The sequence below is a fragment of the Notolepis coatsorum genome (genome assembly GCF_963971535.1).
Source record: "Notolepis coatsorum genome assembly, chromosome: 1".
Classification (NCBI taxonomy): domain Eukaryota; kingdom Metazoa; phylum Chordata; class Actinopteri; order Aulopiformes; family Paralepididae; genus Notolepis; species Notolepis coatsorum.
In genome coordinates, this window is record NC_140165.1 from 230,048,045 (window position 1) to 230,068,991 (window position 20,947).

At 41.9% G+C, this 20,947-nt stretch overlaps 1 protein-coding gene across 1 annotated transcript in view; it reads right to left on the reverse strand.

Moving 5' to 3' along the window:
* The window catches only part of ece2b (endothelin converting enzyme 2b), a gene marked incomplete at its 3' end in the record, with an annotated part of 247,781 nt that extends 229,333 nt beyond the window's left edge, over positions 1–18,448 (reverse strand). Inside the window, exons 1-2 of the mRNA XM_084309069.1 lie at positions 18,425–18,448; positions 18,125–18,325 (exon numbers count right to left, since the gene is read on the reverse strand). Coding sequence (XP_084165195.1) covers positions 18,125–18,157 — 33 coding nt within the window. The 5' untranslated portion in view covers positions 18,158–18,325; positions 18,425–18,448. The remainder of the gene's footprint in view (positions 1–18,124; positions 18,326–18,424) is intronic.
* Positions 18,449–20,947: the final 2,499 nt, after the last annotated feature.

Below are 20,947 nucleotides of genomic sequence, written 5' to 3' on the forward strand. Positions count from 1 at the left end.
AGTCACCGTGACATTAGTCTAGTCAGAGTGTCCTCCGTGAGCTAATGTTAGCTACTGTTACAAAATGACCCAGTCAACTATTCACTTTTAGTTTAATACATGAGGCATTGTGTAACGTTATCCAGCCGGCTAGCTACTGATAGCTCCCGACATAAACAACTGCTCCAGCAAGTGTCCAGTGCATAATACCTCCGTTGGCTAGGTAGCTCATGTTAGCCCACGTTAGCTCACTAGTCACTACGAAATGTACCAGTAAACTAAATAGTTCAGAGGCGTTGTCCCAACGCCATCCAGCAGTAGCTACAGATAGCTCCTGACATCAATGTCCTACAACATGCGTATTCGAGCCCCTGGCTTACATCGCATGAGGGCTGCTGAATAGGGTCCAGGTGCAGCGCAGGAGAATCCTTTCATGCTGAATGTAGAGTTTAGGGCCCAGCTGCAGCACCGGAGAATCCTTGCTGGAGCTGGAGGCCACTCGAGTATACACACAGACAGTGGAGCTGTTTGCAGACAGCGAGGTGGCGATGTCTCGCAGATAATACAACTACAAGTATGATTATATAATATATATATTTTATTAAAAAAAAAATTATATAAAATAATTATTATTTTTTTAATCAAAAAAAAGTTGGCAGGTAAGAAATATGAAGAATCTACCCGCCACTGGCCGGTGAGTCAAAAAGTTAATTTCGTGCCCTGCCTTCATATCATAAACAACCCCAAATTCCTTATGGAGGAAAAAGATAATAACAATGCAATCAGCATTTGTAGATCAGTGGGTCCTAAATAAACAACACTAGAGTGGGCTATATGAGAATATAACATGGCAGGGGAAACCCCTCACACTCGAATAACAGATGGTTCTTCGGAGGTCCCTTACGCCCAGAGTGGTGCTATACACATCCATCACTCTCTTGGTGTTAGGCAGTTTCCTATTTTTTTGACGAGTGTATCGTGTTGCTTTAAATAACAATCAGTATTCGGTCCTGTTGTTGAACACCTTTCCTTTTAATAGTGTTGGCCAGATGGGAGTCTGATCTCAGACAGGAAGGAGCAGAGCCTGAGACAGGAAACACTACCCTGCCCATCCCACCCAACCCTGACCCCCCTGACCACACGCACACACACACACACGCACACACCTAGAGGTCTCAAACACAAGGCTTCTCCAGCCAGTCAGTTAGCCAGCCAAAAGATAAGACAGACAGACAGCCCGCCATTCAACCACCCACCCAGTCAGCCAGAACAGTCAAAAAGACAAATATAAAGCCAGTCAACCAGTCAAGTCAGACAGCCAGCCAATCACATCAGTGAAGTCAGCCAGCCAGCCAATCACGTCAGTGAAATCAGTGAACTGGACTTGATTAGCCCCCACCATCTCATATGTGTATGTGTGTGTGTGTGTGTGTGTGTGTGTGTGTGTGTGTGTGTGTGTGTGTGTGTGTGTGTGTGTGTGTGTGTGAAGGTACATAAATGGGTGGGAGTAGAGTGAGAGTGAGAGTGAGTGAGAGAGAGAGAGAGAACCCAGTGATATACTGTACATTATACTGTATGTCTGACTAACCGTGACAACTGGCCAGAGTTGCGCCGTGAAGCGTTGTAAATAGCATTAAGCGTTCCATAGCACATGCTAACAAGACAGACCAACCCATGCCACATCACCACGTCCAGAAAGCTGCTCTCCATGTGCAGCCTGTTCATGCTACTGAGGCCTGCGAACACCAGCTACTAGGACAGAGAGACTTCGGCTCAGCTTCTTCCCCCAGGCCATCAGAGCCTTGAACACTGAACTCTCCACACACAAGCACACATGAGCACACACACGACACACGCTCACACACTAGCAGCCACTTTAACATGAGCAAGCACACACTCATGCTGCACACGCCCACACTTATGGCCACTAAGGAAAGGTCACTTTAAGAATAGTATAGTATAACTTGAGATTGTATAATATAGCATTTACATAAAGACCCAGTGCCTCATCCGTAGCTAACAGTGTATTGCACTACCACAGGACCTAGCATGTCCTACCATGCTCTGTAAATAACTTGTACATATACCGATATGCCCTACTATGTTTACTTGTTTTATTGCACAATGTCGTTCTATTGGATTCTATTATATATTACTATTGTATTATGCACATCGTTGCGGGCAAGACCACCCGCATTTCATTGTACTGTATACTCATATGCCGTGACAAATAAAACTCTTGACTTGACTTGACATCACAAATGGACCTATCTGAAGCCCCGTCCTCTCTTCGTGATCTTCCAATCACAACTGTTGCAACAGTTGCGATTGGAGGATCAAGAAAAAAGGGAGGGGGTTGAGATAGGTCAATTAGGCAGGTCTATAAAGTGTCTCTTGATGATGACAGACTTTTCAGAGTCTTCAGTCTCTGCCTTTCAGCGATACAGAAGATGCGATACAGACCATACAGTACATGTACGTCGTCCACTTTGGACAGCCCATGTATTTGTAGGGGTAAAGTCTATCCAAATCATCTTGAATGTGAAAGGCTGAAACCCCTGAAAGTACTGAACCTCTACTGTCTATAAATATAATATAATAATAATAAACTTTATTTGTATAGCACATTTCATACAGAAACTGCAGCTCAAAGTGCTTCACAACGGAAAAAAAGACAGGCATAAAATGAGCACATAAAGTGCAGACATAATAAAATCACAGTTTTTCACATTAGGATCTAACATCCCAACAGGCCACCTTGTGCTCCACAGCACTACAGCTCAACATCTTCAAATGATTATGTTGGAAAACACAAATATTTCAAAACTCACATGGTTCTTTGTCTAAAGCAGTGGTCACCAACCTTTTTAAGCCCAAGATCACTTTTTTTTTTGGTGAAGGCAAGATCTACCTATTGAAGCGTTGAGAGAAAAAGACAGCCACAATTGTACTTTAAACTAAATTACTTTTATTTGCCTGTATTCTAATTACATGCAGTCAAAGTAGAACTGTAATATGTACTCAGTCAGTGCTAAGTGCAGCATCACTTCACATAAAAAAATAAGTAGAACTGTAATATGTACTCTGTCAGTGCTAAGTGCAGCATCACTTCACATAAAAAAATAAGTAGACCTGTAATATGTACTCTGTCAGTGCTAACTGCAGCATCATTTCACATCAAAAAATAAGTAGAACTGTAATATGTTCTCAGTCAGTGCTAACTGCAGCATCACTTCACATCAAAAAATAAGTAGAACTGTAATATGTACTCTCAGTCAGTGCTAAGTGCAGCATCACTTCACATCAAAAAATAAGTAGAACTGTAATATGTTCTCAGTCAGTGCTAACTGCAGCATCACTTCACATCAAAAAATAAGTAGAACTGTAATATGTTCTCAGTCAGTGCTAACTGCAGCATCACTTCACATCAAAAAATAAGTAGAACTGTAATATGTTCTCAGTCAGTGCTAAGTGCAGCATCACTTCACATCAAAAAATAAGTAGAACTGTAATATGTTCTCAGTCAGTGCTAACTGCAGCATCACTTCACATCAAAAAATAAGTAGAACTGTAATATGTTCTCAGTCAGTGCTAAGTGCAGCATCACTTCACATCAAAAAATAAGTAGAACTGTAATGTTCTCAGTCAGTGCTAACTGCAGCATCACTTCACATCAAAAAATAAGTAGAACTGTAATATGTACTCTCAGTCAGTGCTAAGTGCAGCATCACTTCATCTCTTGTTTGTTTTTGAAGTCACTCAAAACAGTATCTGCGGTAATGGCTATTGCTTCCTTGACTAACTCTCCATCTGTAAAGGGCTTCTTGTGTTTAGCCAAAAGGTAACTTACACGAAACGATGCTTCACTAGCAGCCTTATGTTGACAAACAGGTTTGGTGAAAAGCGATTGCTGGACCTTCAACTGTGATTTCAACTCGTCAACTTTTCTTGCACGAAGTGTGCTCTTGGGCGGGTAGGTGTCTTTGAATTTCTGGTGGTTGATGTTGTGGTGCCGCTCCAGATTTCCTCTTTTAGGCAGTGCTTGTGTTTGGTTGCACAACATACATACACACTTGTCTTTCACCAAGGTATGGAGAAATTCTTCTTCCCATTCTGGATGGAAAAGGTACGTTTTCGCTTTCTTCCGTGGAGCTTCTGCCATGTTAGCGATCTGGCGTCACCACAGCTGTATTTTTTTTTTTTTTTTTTTTTTTGAGTTGAACTTGCACACCTCGTATTCTCTTATCTCTGATTGGTCACTTTCATACAGCGTCTGCGACACGCAGAGAGAGAGAGAGAGAGAGAGAGAGAGAGAGAGAGAGAGAGAGAGAGACGCGTGCAATTTGTGTATTTATTTGTCTCACTTTCTATTTTTTTTGGGACAGGGAAAGATCGACAGGGAACGTCTCAAAGATCGACCAGTCGATCTTGATCGACGGGTTGGTGACCACGGGTCTAAAGGGTTTGAACAAACAGAACATTACAAAAATGCCCAAGATCTGATGTTCCCATCCTTTCCCATCCTTTGTACCATAATCTACCGGTAGGTATGCACTTATGTAGAAACGTTGCTTTGATGATAGAGGGACATGCAGTGAGTGCGGGTGTGCCCTTGTGTTTATCAAGTTGAGCAAATCACAGATGCTTCATTAAGTTAGACCTAGAACACTTCCAGAAAGCTCAACAGTAAACTCCTGCATCTCAAAATCACCACCTATACGGTATATACTAGTGTACAGTATATATACCTGCTCTCAGGCCCAAGTCGTGTGATATTTTATTTGTGCAGCACATTGATTCTTAAAGGAACACGCCAACATTATGGGAACTATTACCGTCTTCTCCAGAGTTAGACAAGAAGATAGATACCAATTTCCTCTCTGTGCGATGAGTAGAAAGCTATTCAGCTGCAAGCTAGTCTAACTTAGCACAAATGAATGGAAGCAGATACGGACCAATAGCCTAGCTTAAAACTCAGGGAGAGGTGTTTTTGGCCAACAGCTTCCGTATCCACTTTCATTCATTTGTGCTAAGCTAGGCTAGCTTGCAGCTGAACGCTGCAAGAGAGGAAATTGGTATCGACGTATCTTCTTGTCTGACTCTGAAAAAGACGGTGAGCACATTTACCATCATGTTTGTTGACGTGTTCCTTTAAACTTTTTCAGCCCAGGACCCAAAATTAGTAAACAAGTCTCGTCTAGCAGGGACCTAAACTCATTAAAACATACCAGTATTCCGGTTAAGTCAGGGCCCAAAAGAAACAAGCCTGCAACCTGTTTGGAGCCCAGGCCCATCGCTTTGGAAACACTGGCAGATTTCATACACAAGGAAAACCAAAAAGTGCTTAACAAAAAAACAAATGATCTGACAACCATGAGAGATATGAACAAGTCATTATGTAGCTTGGAGCAGAGCTGAATATCATATGACTTGATGGCATCCATCCACAACAGAGATTACATGTAATAATCCATTGAAAGGGCTCATTTATGAACACGCCGAGCCCACAGAAGCACACGACGAGTGACCTCCCTGATCCTTGTCTCTAACCTGGCGCTGGTGCCAAGCAACCTGAAGATGGTTGAGACATTAAATGGTGAAATATTGTTTCAACAAATATCAGGGGTGTAAAAAGTACCCAGAAATTATACTTAAGTGAAAATATGGGTACCGTCTCAAAATCTTACTCAAGTAAAAGTCAGAGTATCTGGCTAAAAACACACTTAAAAGTAATAAGTCAAAAAGTTTCTACTTTTAAATGTACTTAAGTACTAAAAAGTAAAATTAAAAAAAAAATTCTGACTGTCTATTCTTCTGATAGCAGGTGTTTAATCAAAGATCCCCGCTTTCTAGTCTTGCACAAGCACCAATCAGCATGGGTATGGGCAGGTTAATTTTCCATTGATGGGGATTTGATTGGCTGTTTTTAAATAAAGTGCGGCCGCAGGATTAATAATTAATAATGTTAACGTTAGTTCGGCCAGAGAAACAAATATACGAATGAAAATGGTTGGACCTGCGAGATCAGTGTTTCCCCTGAAAAAAAATTCAACATCGGTGCTGTGCTGCGCTCACTCTGCCGGAATCCATATTTGTGCATGCGCACGTGCCGCCGGAATCCATATTAGCGCACGCTGCCGGAGAAATTTCTTAAAACTACCTTAGAATTGTTCGAGATAGGTTGTTCATGTTCATGTTCATGGAGTCATGTGCGTGTGAATTTGCTAGGATGTTTTTGGTGTGTCCGCTGAAGTGCTCTGGAGGCCCAGGTAGCTGCATATTTGTACACTGCAAAAAAAGAAATCGTATCAAGTGAAAATATCTTGTATTTGGTACAATAAGTCCAATATTGAGTAGAATTATCTTGAATTATCTTATTCCACGGATAGTTTTGCTTATTTCTTTCTTGATTTGTCAATTTAATCTTGTTTTAAGAAAATGTTAATCTTGTTTTCTTAAAACAAGATTAAATTGACAAATCAGAAAAAAGCTAAATTATCTGCCAGTGGGATAACATAATTCAAGATAATTCTACTCAATATAGACTTATTGTACCAAATACAAGATATGTTCACTTGATAAGATACATTTTTTTGCAGTGTAGTTGTAATCAAAGTAAATGTCAAGATTAATGACATGCCTCAACACTTGTACACTATTTGTATTGAACATAGATATAGATGATTTAATAGATAATATAAATACTAACATACTAACTGTCTAACATACACAAATCATAACACTACAACAGCACTTTAAGCACCTAAGAAGTCTCAGTGGCATAGGCTACATTCTGCCTTAGAGCATTTCATTTTCCTGAGCTTTTGAAAGAAAAGCTCCAGGGCCCTCATTTATCAACAATTCTTAGAAAGTGTTCTATTTTCGTTCTTAACACTTTGATTGCCAGTGTGGCGTGCACTATTTATGGTTGGATGCCACCACCCACTTCAATGATAGCGCTCTAAACACAATCTCTGTCTTAAATTATGGCTATGTGTCTAATCTGCCCGTCGTTTATCAATGACTTGTTTGCAGTCAACATTGTCGAGACGGATTGTTTTTTTTAATCGGTTCATTTCCGTTTTATAGCATTTTGAAAAGCCCTCGTTTTTCAGGAAAATATATAGATTCCGTGATAAACGCCCTTTACTGGAATATTCTGGCATACACAAAAAACTGTAATTTTTCGGCCTATTTATGAATCGTTTTCAAATAAACGCTAGATTATCGATAGTATATGTGTACTTATGCACGCTATAGAAGCGATCTGAAAAATATATTCTCTCATTTCCTGATCAGCTACACACACTCACAGCCACACACACACACATGGGGCACACGCTGATATATAGGTCAAAACAGATCCGATTACCCCAAGACTGGTCAAATATATTGCTTACCAGTTACCTCAGATCAGATGTTATCCAAAAAGATTATTCCAATTCCTGATCGCCATTCCAAATATCGATCGCGTTTATTGATTCAGTGTTGGGAACTGGAAATACCGATTCCACGCTGTTCTGAGTGTCGGCGATCAACTTGGGTCTCTTCAGATGCCTCGCCGGAGAAGTAACATGAGGAGGCTGGACCCCCCCCCATCAGTCTAAACCAATGGGGTGCAGTTACACAGGGAGAGATGATAGGGGGCGGTATTTTCCCAATTGAGCTCAGAGAAAGTCTGCAACACTAGCGTGAGGCTCGATTGATGAAATATGAATTCAAATCGCTAATAAAAGAAAATACGACAAACAAACGCTATATGTCGTTGGTGGCACTCAACTGGCGGCATGAACTAACGACAACGCGTCCCTGGCACTCAAAGTGTTAAGCACAGAATTTAGAATGTGTGTACGTACAGAAAAATCTGGATTTATCACACGTGCGTAGACGTGTCCCACGCACACATGCAAGTACTCTGTGTTGATAAATATCACTTGATCTACGCTCCATGCTCGTGCACGGTTTTACGTATTTGCATATAGAACCGCCCGTAATTAACCATATATGGTAATGAAACACCCCCATGAAATGTGGAAAAGTGGACTAAGCCGAGCGAACGCCTGGGAGAAATACGCGACAGGCTGACAGACGTGTACACGTACGGTGATGTCGGATATGATATCTATTAACTTCCTAAAGACCATTGCTGCCTGGGCAGCGCAAACACTAATAAAGACCGTTAACCACTGTTTGCCATTGGTGTCATTAATAACCATGCTGGAATATGACTGCTTTTTCTTCGTTTCGTTCGATTAATACCCAGGGATTAAAGTTCTCCGTCAATTTCATTCCAAATCGCGACGGATTTTCCGTAAATTTTCTACCTGCATATGATTTGTAGAGGCATACAACCTATTTTGATGTCGGTATTAGGTAGCCTATATAAACAATAATACGAGAGCATATACAAGAACCTTTCTATTCACATAACTGCATTTGTGATGGAGCTTTGACAGCTACATGGGTGGTATAGTAACAGTCTATTGCTCGATCCATCTCCAATATCACGATGGACCGTGCCGGTGGCCAAAGACCCGAGGGTGGAGACTGACTTGAATGTGCACAGGGATGGCATTTGTGCGTTTTGTTCCACGCTCCAATTTCGGTCTTAAATTGCGGTACAAATGAAGGAGGTGTCTCGGGGTATAGCGGACTCTAGTTAATATGTTCTCTCTGCAATTAGACTGCCCCTCATTCATTCATTCAGTCCTATCTGCTATCTCTGAAAACAGTTCCCAACGGAGCCCAGTCAGTGCACCCCATAGTATTCCGATATATAAACCATGCTGCATTCATTCGGAAAGAAAGGCTTATTCCAAATGCTATATTTATAGGGTTTGACAATAATTACACTACTGTCGCTATTTTACAATGAACTATAATGAATTTACGGGTCATACTACAGAACACGCCAGTGTTGAAACTAATGCACAGAAGCTTATTTCCGCGTTGCAATAATAATATTCTACCGCTGGGCGCCAGGTATGCACGGTCGGAGCTGTGCGTAAATATACGCACAAAGTCAAGCACACGTTCAAATTGATAAGTCACACACTTTGCTTAGAAATGATCGTACGCACGGGTTACGCACATATCTGTGCGTATGCACCATTGATAAATGAGGGCCCAGGGCTCTTTGGTAGGGGAATTCACTGGTAGGGGGCCCATTGATGCTGAGACGCATACAAGCGGCCAGATGGTCTCCCTGCAGCCTTTTCCTCAGGTCAGTCTTTTACATTAAGCCCCCCCCCCCCCCACAGCCCAAATGAAATGATAAAAAAAATATATATTATAATCTTTTTTTTCTTCTTTTTTTTAATAGTCTAGTTCAGTGGTTCCCAAACTGTGGTGCGTGACATGAAAAGATGATTTTCTTTTCTTTTTACAATAAAATTTCATTTTGGGAACCGCTGGTCTAGTTCATAGCAGCGGCGGGCGCAGCGCAGCTGCTGAATGTATATAAGGGAAATACTGGAGATTTGTACTTTGTAGGTCTGCATTATAAATGTAAGGAGTAAAAAGTATGTTTTTTTTCTCTGAAATGTAATTTAGTAAAAGTATACAAACCTAATAATACTTGAGTAAAGTACAAAAGTACAATTACTCAAGTACTTTACACCCCTGACAAAAGTGTGTGTGTGTGTGTGTGTGTGTGTGTGTGTGTGTGTGTGTGTGTGTGTGTGTGTGTGTGTGTGTGTGTGTGTGTGTGTGTGTGTGTGTGTGTGTGTGTGTGTGTGTGTGTGTGTGTGTGTGTGTGTGTGTGTGTGTGTGTGTGTGTGTGTGTGTGTGTGTGTGTGTGTGTGTGTGTGTGTGTGTGTGCATAATAATCGGACGGAACAGCAATTGTAATCACTCAGGTTCCGATTGGGCTTCAAGTTTCGCCTGTCCTTTTCGGGCAGAGCGTTAAAGGGGCACTTCACTGGATTTATTTAGCACATAATCTCACACATATATCGCAAGGCTCTAAACTGTTTTGCACACATTCGTTGAGCTGTAATTAACACAACCTAGTCTAGAACACCCTAGTAACATGTTGTGTTGATTTCAGCCTGATGCAGACATAGAACATCCTAGTCACATGTTGTGTTGTAACAGAGGATGTGTTGTTCCTAATTAGACACATAGGTCGGCTGAAAATGATATAGCTGAACACTGATGATATCTGAACTATGCGTATGTTACGTGTTCTAGACAGGGTAAGCTGTGTGTGTGTGTGTGTGTGTGTGTGTGTGTGTGTGTGTGTGTGTGTGTGTGTGTGTGTGTGTGTGTGCGTGTGTGTGTGCGCTTGGTGCGAGTGCGCCTGTGTCTTCCGGCAAACGGGGACAGCAGGTAAAGCCTGTTGCACCAGATTCTCAGGGCATTAACAGCGACAGGCTGGGAAACGACAGGACACCCAGGACACCCAGGACACCCTTCTCTTCCTCATGCGACCGCGCCGGAACCCTCGGCTGTGCGGTTGCCATGGAAATGTCATTTAGAGAACAAGGCTCGTTCTCCGGTGTCCACGTAAGGCCTCGGGCGGGGAACGGACGGCTGGTTCACGAGTGAATCTTCGGTCACACCCAGTTTAATTAACAGAGGACAGCTGAGAGAGCAGTGATAATGACTGCTGGGTGATTTTCTCTGGGGGGGGGGGAGCTTGAGTATTCAACTGACTTCCTAACAGGGCTTTGATCTGTGGACAATATTGCGATTGCAATAGCGATATAATAAATATTATACAATGGAATGCAAATGTCTTGATTCTGATTGGCTGAAACAGTGAAGTTGCCGGTTGTTATTTAGTATAACACACTCCATGTGACCCCAGATCCCTCCCACAACCGAATTACTTTATTTTTTCTGTCTGAATCAATCCGCCATAGATAGAAAATGGAAGTATGAATAGCTTTTGAACGAATCCTCCCAAAAAAGATAGTCAACTGGAATATGTTAGTTTGTTACATACACATGGATTATGTAATTAATTTGTCATGACTCATTGTGAAACAAAAGAAAAATCACAAAAAATGTTAATTAAATAAAATACCAGATTGCAGAATGGATACAATACAGTATGGCTCAATACACACAATTGTTAAGGGGATGCAGACCAGAGAAAGACTTTCGTCTTGTTTACGTCAGGGTCCCCCATTTTCAATTCAGCATAACATATTATGACATACATGACATACAGATAGACAGTACTGCTACATCTTGTTTAAGAAGCACAGTGAAGTTACCTAGTAAAATGTTCAATCAATCAATCAATCAAACCGGTTGTTATTTGATTGATTGATTGATTGAAAATTGTATTACCAGATTGCAGAATGGGTACAATACAGTACGACTCAATACACACAATTGTTAAGGGGATGCAGACCAGAGAAAGACTTTCGTCTTGTTTACATCAGGGTCCCCCATTTTCAATTCATCATAACATATATGACATACATGACATACAGATAGACAGTACTGCTACATCTTGTTTAAGAAGCACAGTGAAGTTACCTAGTAAAATGTTCAATCAATCAAACCGGTTGTTATTTGATTGATTGATTGATTGATTGATTGATTGATTGATTGATTGATTGATTGATTGATTGATTGATTGATTGATAATTGTATTACCAGATTGCAGAATGGGTACAATACAGTACGGCTCAATACACACAATTGTTAACACATCCTGCACCAAAAACGAGTTTTGCAGACCAGAGAAAGACTTTCGTCTTGTTTACATAAGGGTCCCCCATTTTCAATGCAACATAACATATATGACATACATGACATACAGATACAGTACTGCTACATCTATACATTTATGACATACCAGATTTACAAATACAGTACTGTTTGTGATACAAGAAGAGTCTAAAAAAAGAGAGTATACATTTGACGAAGAAACTGTACATTGGAGGAGGTTGGTAGGTAGGAGATTGGTAGGTGGGGGGAGGGTATTTCGTATAACACACTCCACGTGACCCCAGAACCTCAATGTAAATAAACCATAATCACCCTACAAAATCAGTACTGTATTTGTAAATCTGGTATGTCATCATAAATGTATAGATGTAGCAGTACTGTCTATCTGGGTTTAACATGGTTTGTGGCGCTCCCTCTGGTGTATACTAGTGGATCTACTATTGGATTTACTTTCTCTGTGGATGGTTGTGAATAAATCTCCATTATGCTTCAATTACTGTGTGTTTATTCTATATCAATAAGGTTGGGTGAATTCGGCCATTGTATAAAAGACATTACACCACTTGTAGTTGTGTGTTATAGGAATTAGATCATGCCTAGGGGGGTCTAACAACCCTCTGCTGCGCGTCAGGCCTAACAACCACCCCTAGGCATGATCTAATTACTATAACACAGTCCTGCGCGTGATGTAATGCTTAAAATGTCATGAGTCAACTTGCTTGGATATCAAGGAAAATGCAGAGATTACCAAGTTTTGAAATGTGTATTTCTCAACTCAAAATATACAAACTTAACCACATGCGATTTTTATGTCTAAAAAATAGGGCTGTCAATATTAACACATTTTTCCAATCAATTTTTAAATCACGTTACCCTTTTTGACCAAAACAGCTTCCCACGGGGCGCCCCAGTGGCGAACCACATAGCGCGCTCAGCCGCGACACGGCCGACCCGGGTTCGACTCCCGAACCCGTCGTTATTTGCCGAATGTCTTCCCCCCACTCTGTCTCCCATTCCTCCTCTGTCTCCCTCTACTGGACTGCCCAGTAGCAATAAAGCGATAAAACGCCAAAAAATAAATCTTAAAAAAAGATATATATATTAAAAAAAAACAGCTTCCCATAGTTACTTTGATTTCCTCCCGGGTGGCTGGTGACGTGTTTGTTTACATTCCTGAATCACATGCACCACAGGGAGAACAGTACCGTCCGTGACCAGACATCCCTGAATGTCTTATTCATAATACAACGTTTCTGTATGGATTTTTGGATTAAGCTAAATTGTATGCAGCGATGAACGGTCTTTCCCAGCTGAACAAGTTACTTAACGTTACACGGGTCGAGCTACGCACGCTTTGCTTGCTAACGTTTGATAGCAGTGTTGATAAGAAGGAGCCGTCTGCCAACAAAGATGTTGTTTCATCAAATGCGTTTCACAAAATGGATTACCATTCAAACGTCATTGGAGACTCCTGTGACCAGTAAGTAGTATGATTACTTTTCCTAACGATTTGCTACATTGTGTGCACAAATATAATCTGTATATTGGGAATTGGCATAATGACTAACATTGGGATTAGGGCTGGGCGATATAACGATAAATATTGCGATATATTTTAATAATCGATATCGAAATAAAATAAAAATCATTTTTTTTTTTTTTTTGTGACCTGCAACAGGGCAGTTTTAAAACCAGAGACAGTGGACAGACTTGTCTTTCTTGCCTGCAACTTAAAGTAATGGCTTTGCTTGTCCAAATGACAATACTGACCAAATTGAGATTTATTTTTCTCTTGTGCATTTATTTTGTTTGCTTTCTAATTTAAAATACAGTTTGAAACCGTCTGTACACAGTAGGCTATGTGTGCTAGCAGAACTAGACTCCAGTCACGAGTCACGGTGCACATGTGCGGTGGTTTGTCCACCAAAAAAGCGCCAAAAGATCGAAAATAAACTAGCAGAGCCAGAACTGTTCAACTCCCCTGGAGCCACAGCCAGCAGAGAAGCCGGTTTACTTTTGCTTTTAAACCAGCTGCAGCCTGAGAACTGGAGTGTGAGGGGATGTAACACTAAAGATGGCGACAATGACAAAGAATTGCTGCAAAATAAACATACATCTGTTGTTAAAAAAAAATATATATACTTATAACAATTCGATAATTATCGATATCGAGAAATATGATAACATTATCATATCGTTATCGCGATATGATTTTTTTCCATATCGCCCAGCCCTACTGTATATACATCTCTTTAACGGCTTGGATTTGTACATTTAATGCAATAAATTGCAGGCTTTCACTTGCATGCATTCAGCATACACACACACATTTATTTAATTAAATCACAGCCTTTTTTGCAATTACAGTATGTTAGATTAGATTAGATTCATCGTGCAGCACCACTTCCTAAACACCTCCTACTGTTGAGCCTCCTATCAGTTTACGTCCATTCAAAGACTACAGCCAATCGCCATAAAGGGGCACTTCACCAAAAAACTATTCTGATTTATTTTGCACACATCCAAGTTATTGAGAGTAAATCAGTTTGAATTGAATCCTTGTGTTGTCGTGTTAATTACAGCTCAATGAAATTATAAGGTAACAGTCCCTTAGGGCGGTACCGAATAGTTCAAAGCTTCATTCATAACGTTGCCATTCGAATTCTAAATCAACATTAGAATCTTTTTTTTTTTATGTGTCTATTCATTCTGTTTAAACCAACGTCAATAGAAGCTTCGAATGTAAAAAAGAAAATACATTCGGTACAGCCCTACAGTCCCTATAAGACACGGGTATTGCTATTTTTTCATCTACATCATTTCATGGTGCTGTAATTAACTAAAATAAATCAACATTGCTTTTTGGTGAAGTGCCCGTTACCTCTCTCCTCCAATCATAATCCTCCTCCCACAGACTTTTTTTTTGTTTACTTTCTCTTTTTCCCCCTTTCTTTTTCCATCTTTCTCCCATCCCAATGTTAGTCATTATGCCAATCCCCAATCCCCTACCTGGTCGTTGCGTGCTCTGCCCCCTACCGTCGGTCTGGGAGGGCGGAGACTATCACATGCTTCCTCCGACACATGTGTAGCCAATCCCCACTTCTTTTCACCTGGCAGCGCAGACTCTCACTGGGGGAGTGCAACGTGTGGAAGGATCACACTACCTCTCCCAGTCGCTGTTTTTACAACGACCAGGACCCACCCTCGCCGGCTTCCCACCCGCTAACACTGCCAATTGTGTTAGTATGGACAGTCGGCCAAGCCGGAGGCACCACAGCTGGATTCGATCCCACTGTCTCTGTGGTGGTAGACAGACGCTTAGTCCGCTGCGCTACCCGGCCGCACCTCCTCCCACAGACTTTAAACTGCATCTGACCGCTCTCTGTATCCCAGCTGTCTTCCTGCAGCCCACCACCACCCCGTTCTCCTCCTACGATTTTGGATTTGTTAGGTTACATGTAAACTAAAGAACCAGAATAAAATAAACCAGCATGACCTTGTTCTGCTCTACGACCCAGGGCCGATATCATGCCCTGTGTGCGTCAGCACAGCCTTGGTAGCATCAACCTTGGGTTGATATCACAATACAAGGCAGGATGCAGCCTCCACTTAATCCTGCTTCAATCATCATCATCATCAACCTCAATCATCATCCCTTCACTGTCAGGTGATAATAAGACGCTCAAACTAGTTAATTGTTTCAACCAGGGTGGGGGTTGGTTGACAGGTGAACTGCTGTTTTACCTTAGATTTACCCTTAAATGTGTAGCTAGCAGGGTCAGGTAAACTGGAATTATTTTCCCTTTCACATTTACCCTTAAAGCTATAGATAATGAGTGGGAGGTTGGACAGTTGAACTGGTGTCTTCTCTTACATTTCCCAATTAAATCTATAGTTTACTGATTCAATATAAAAACATGCACAGGCTTCGCTACTGGAAAACTAAACTGAACAGAATGAATCCTACAGTCTCTCCAGTGTGTGCTGATAGGTGCACAATGGATCCTACAGTCTTGTGTGTGCTGATAGGTGCAGAGTGGACAGTCTCTCCAGTGTGTGCTGATAGGTGCACAATGGATCCTACAGTCTTGTGTGTGCTGATAGGTGCACAATGGATCCTACAGTCTTGTGTGTGCTGATAGGTGCAGAGTGGACAGTCTCTCCAGTGTGTGCTGATAGGTGCACAATGGATCCTACAGTCTTGTGTGTGCTGATAGGTGCAGAGTGGACAGTCTCTCCAGTGTGTGCTGGTAGGTGCACAATGGATCCTACAGTCTCTCCAGTGTGTGCTGATAGGTGCACAATGGATCCTACAGTCTTGTGTGTGCTGATAGGTGCAGAGTGGACAGTCTCTCCAGTGTGTGCTGATAGCTGCAGAATGGCAGATGGCTCATTAGTATGTTTCTGTTTCTGTTCTCTCCTACACTCACTTTTGGTCAAAGTATATTTCAACGGTTCTCTAAAGTCTAAGAAAAGGTACATTACACGCGACTCCAAGCCGGCTCTCTCTGGATACTCCGAGGCTGGTCTGGGAACCAGGTATGAGAAACAACTGGTTTTAATCCCTGGAACAGTTGCGAGCCAAGAAGATTATCTGAATGGACTGGGAAATCACCCTCCCCTCCCTGCTGTCAGAGGTGGCTCAACTGGATGGTTACAGTTGTAGGAATGGAGAGATACAGACAATCCACTTCCTTGAGTTCAAGATTCATGAGAATATGGAGCCCATTCATAAACTATCTGAAAGAGAACTAACCTAATTGTAATGCAATTCCTGTAAAAGCTTAAATCATACAGTATATAGTCTGGCAATTATATGTATGTGTCTTTTTGTTTGTTTGTTTGTTTGTTTGTTTGTTTGTTTGTTTGTTTGTTTGTTTCTTGTTTTATAGTTTTTGTTGTTTGTTTCTTTATTTGTGTTCAATTATACACATGTGCAATTTAATAATAAAAAATTAAAAAAGTCTATATATATGGAAGGATGACGGATGACAGATACAAGGTGATTTCCCTTCTCATTGTTCCTGAAAATACATAGTTAACAATGGGGGTTTATGTAATAATTTGTGCTAAAAGGGGTGCATCAAATGACTATCAAATGTACCCGCTGGTCATGACGGAGACGAAAGGGATGGAGCAGACTTACATGCAACCGTCAGGGGAAGGATTTATACACCGTATAAATGGAGGTCCATCGCGTGTATGCACAGCAAAACACACAACACAAAGGGTGACTTATCAGGTTTCAGTTTCACTCACATGGCTTCGTATGGGAGAAAACAGATGGAGCGTCACAATAGCGGTGGAGAAAGGTGAGAGAATCAAGACCACCTCTTAACACTTAATTGCAATGATTCACCGTTCTCAATGTATCCTTGAGAGGTTTGACAGAGAGAGGATGGGTGAGAGAAGGAGAGAGGGGGAAGAGATGTAAAGAGACAGAGAGAGATCTCAGTTGATATCGAGGGGATCTGTAATCTGATGGACAGCAAAGTTCAAAATCAAAACGATGACCAGTACTAAGTTTAAACTGCAAGCTTTATAGAAATCGAAATATGAATCCACATATCTTAATCAGATTAATCATAAAACCTGTAGTGTATAGACAGGCCGGGCTCATCAGTGGACAGTTTTTTGTCCAGACAGATGTAAACCCTGTCAGATGTACAATATCACGTGCAGGAAAAGAGCTGTATTATTCCCTCAGTTTCCCCGGAATAAACAGTTATCCAGGGAGGCTCCCAATTAAGTGGGGGAAAGCAAATAGCAATGACTGACATTTATGAGCAGCCTGAAATATTAATGAAACTATTTCATCAGCTAGTGAGCGGAGACACAGGTAAGATCTATGTAACCAAAGAAGAACCAAATAAGAAGAAGAAATCTAACATGTAATTATTATCTAAATCACATCCCACAAGTGATTGACACTCAGACACGTGAAATCCCATAGCCTGAAGTGAATATCAATAATGATGTTCAAATCCACATGCATGTAGTTTGTGGAGAGACAGTGAGACCATACTGTAGCCCATGTATGTATGTATACATTATGTATCCATCTTGTGTGCTGACCAAGTAATCCACTGGAATCGAATCGGGGCGGCCAGGGAGGTAAACTATTGTATTCCCTTAGTTTATACAGTTACTCAGGGGATACATTAAATACATTTCTGATAACAAGGGGGGGGGGTCTCATCCCCTTTCATCCATCCTCACTCAAATGACCCCCTGGCTGTAGTCAAATTAACAGAGATGAATAAATCTTACACTAATTACAAGCCAAACAGCAAACAGATGTTTGAATTCAAACAGAGAGAGAGGGGGGAGAGATTCAGGCATTATGTGCAACAGGGTATAAATAAGGAAAACTGGATCCATTCTGCACACAGCCGGGCATTACAGAAACCTCACATTGTAGCAGCTCTGAAACATCATAGACTGTTTGATTGGTACTCACGTTGTTTCGCAGATCTTGCAGAGCTACGCTCATCCTGTAGCAACATCGACGGCTGAACGAACAGAGCGTTGGAGACACTCTACCTATGTTGGCTGGTCCACGAAGAAGCCATCCTCTCTTTCTCTCGCTCTCTCTCGCTCTCTCTCTCTCTCTCTCCCTCTCTCCCCCGTTCGTCCTCTCGGAGCAATGCTCTCGCAGATCCTACAACAACAACAACACAAACACGGCGATCGGAGGACTCCACGCTCAAACGTCAAGACGCGCTCTTTGAGATTCACGTAGAAGAAGATAGTCACCTACGTGATCGCGGAGTGTCTTTAGCGAGGAGCAGAAGAACGGGTGTTTTCCATCGTCGGGGGGGAGACGCGCTTCTCTCTGCAGCGACACGGAGATGAACAGAGAGAGAAAAGATAGCAATCAGCCTGCAGAATGCCTGGCCAGCCTCGGCTTCTATACCCCGCCCAACATTTCACCCTTTCCTCTCGCTCACATTTATAAACACAAACACACCCTCGCGTGCATTGAGCTCATCCGCTGGCTGGTCCTCGGTCTGTATTATAATAATAATAATAATAATAATAATAATAATAATAATAATAATAATAATAATAATAATAATAATAATAATAATAATAATAATAATAATAATAATAATAATAATAATAATAATAATAATAATAATAATAATAATAATAATAATAATAATAATAATAATAATAATAATAATAATAATAATAATAATAATAATAATAATAATAATAATAATAATAATAATAATAATAATAATAATAAAACAATACAATAGATGGGTTTCGGTGAGGCGGCCTGAGAGGCGTAAAGTGATGAGGGGTGTGGGGGGGGGGGGTGAACCGTGAAGGTGATGAGAGTCACAACGAATGCTGACGTCAGAACGGTAACTGTACACGTAGGGCTCCGGGGTTGCCGTTATAAAATATATATATATATATATTTTTTTTTTACCTGGACGGATTGGATCATTTCTGCTCCTAGAGCGAAATGCAAGTAGGAGTGCACGTATGAGAAGTTGGAAGTTATATATAATCTACTGTATCTGTCTATCTCAATGTGTCACTCTCTGTGTGTGTGTGTGTGCGTGTGGGTGTGTGTGCGCGTGCGCGAGTGCTAATCATGAATTCAGTGCACGCCCGCGCTACATCAATCAAATATCGCAAATGCCTCGGCTTGGCCCCTAATTGTGGAGTGCTCGGTTGGCGAGCGACCAAACCGTAGATGCGTCGCCTGGCTGCCCACCAGCATGCACCGGTGGATTAGAACATTTGGAGGCATTTTAAAAGGATGTGGTGGTTTAATTAGTTGATATACATCTAGTCATAAAGACGGGACTTAATTTAGGCGGAATACCTTGCCGATGAGAACCCCCGAGAGGGACAGATGCACAGAAAGAAACACATAGGGGATTTAATTAGTTGATACACTATAGAGATGGAAATCAATCAAAACGGAATTCTGTGCGGAAGATGGTCTACAACAGAGAAACCGACACGACCACAAACAGTAATGTTGCAAGTTTAAATACTTGATACACAATTCAAGGTGGACTATCATTAAATTGGAATGGGGGAAACGGGCGCATATAGCCATTAGGGGTGACTTCTGGGATAGGAGTGTCTGCATCTTGAGGCCTAACCAGGCCCATAACTGGACTTAGGGAAACAGGACTTCTGACAGTGTGCATAATGGAAAAACCTGAATAAATGAGTGGAGAGACATAACAAATGCAGATGCTTCCCAAGGTGTTGCTGCATGATACAATTAAGCAGTTAACATCCTATCATGCTCTGTGGCTTGTATACAAGTGCTGAGCAGTTAATTTTGGATCAAGATGGCAAGAAAAAAAGATCTAAGAGATCTAACTTATCCACAGGACACTAACCCTAACCCATCCACAGGACACTAACCATCCACAGGACACTAACCCATCCACAGGACACTGACCCATCCACAGGACACTAACCCATCCTGCAGGACACTGACGCATCCACAGGACACTGACCCATCCACAGGACACTGACCCATCTACAGGACACTAACCCATCTACAGGACACTAACCATCCACAGGACACTGACCCATCTACAGGACACTAACCATCCACAGGACACTGACCCATCCTGCAGGACACTGACGCATCCACAGGACACTGACCCATCCACAGGACACTGACCCATCCACAGGACACTGACCCATCCACAGGACACTGACCCATCCACAGGACACTGACCCATCCACAGGACACTGACCCTCACCCATCCACAAGACACTGACCCATCCACAGGACACTGACCCATCCACAGGACACTGACCCATCCACAGGACACTGACCCTCACCCATCCACAGGACACTAACCCTAGCCCATCCACAGGACACTGACCCATCCACAGGACACTGACCCATCCACAGGACACTAACCCTAGCCCATCCACAGGACACTGACCCATCCACAGGACACTGACCCATCCACAGGACACTGACCCTAACCCATCCACAGGACACTAACCCTAACCCATCCACAGGACACTAACCAATCCACAGGACACTAACCCTAACCCATCCACAGGACCCTAACCCATCCACAGGACACGAACCCATCCACAGGACACTAACCCTAACCCATCCACAGGACCCTAACCCTAACCCATCCACAGGACACTAACCCTAACCCGTCCATAGGACCCTAACCCATCCACAGGACCCTAACCCATCCACAGGACACTAACCCATCCACAGGACACTAACCCTAACCCATCCACAGGACACTAACCCTAACCCATCCACAGGACA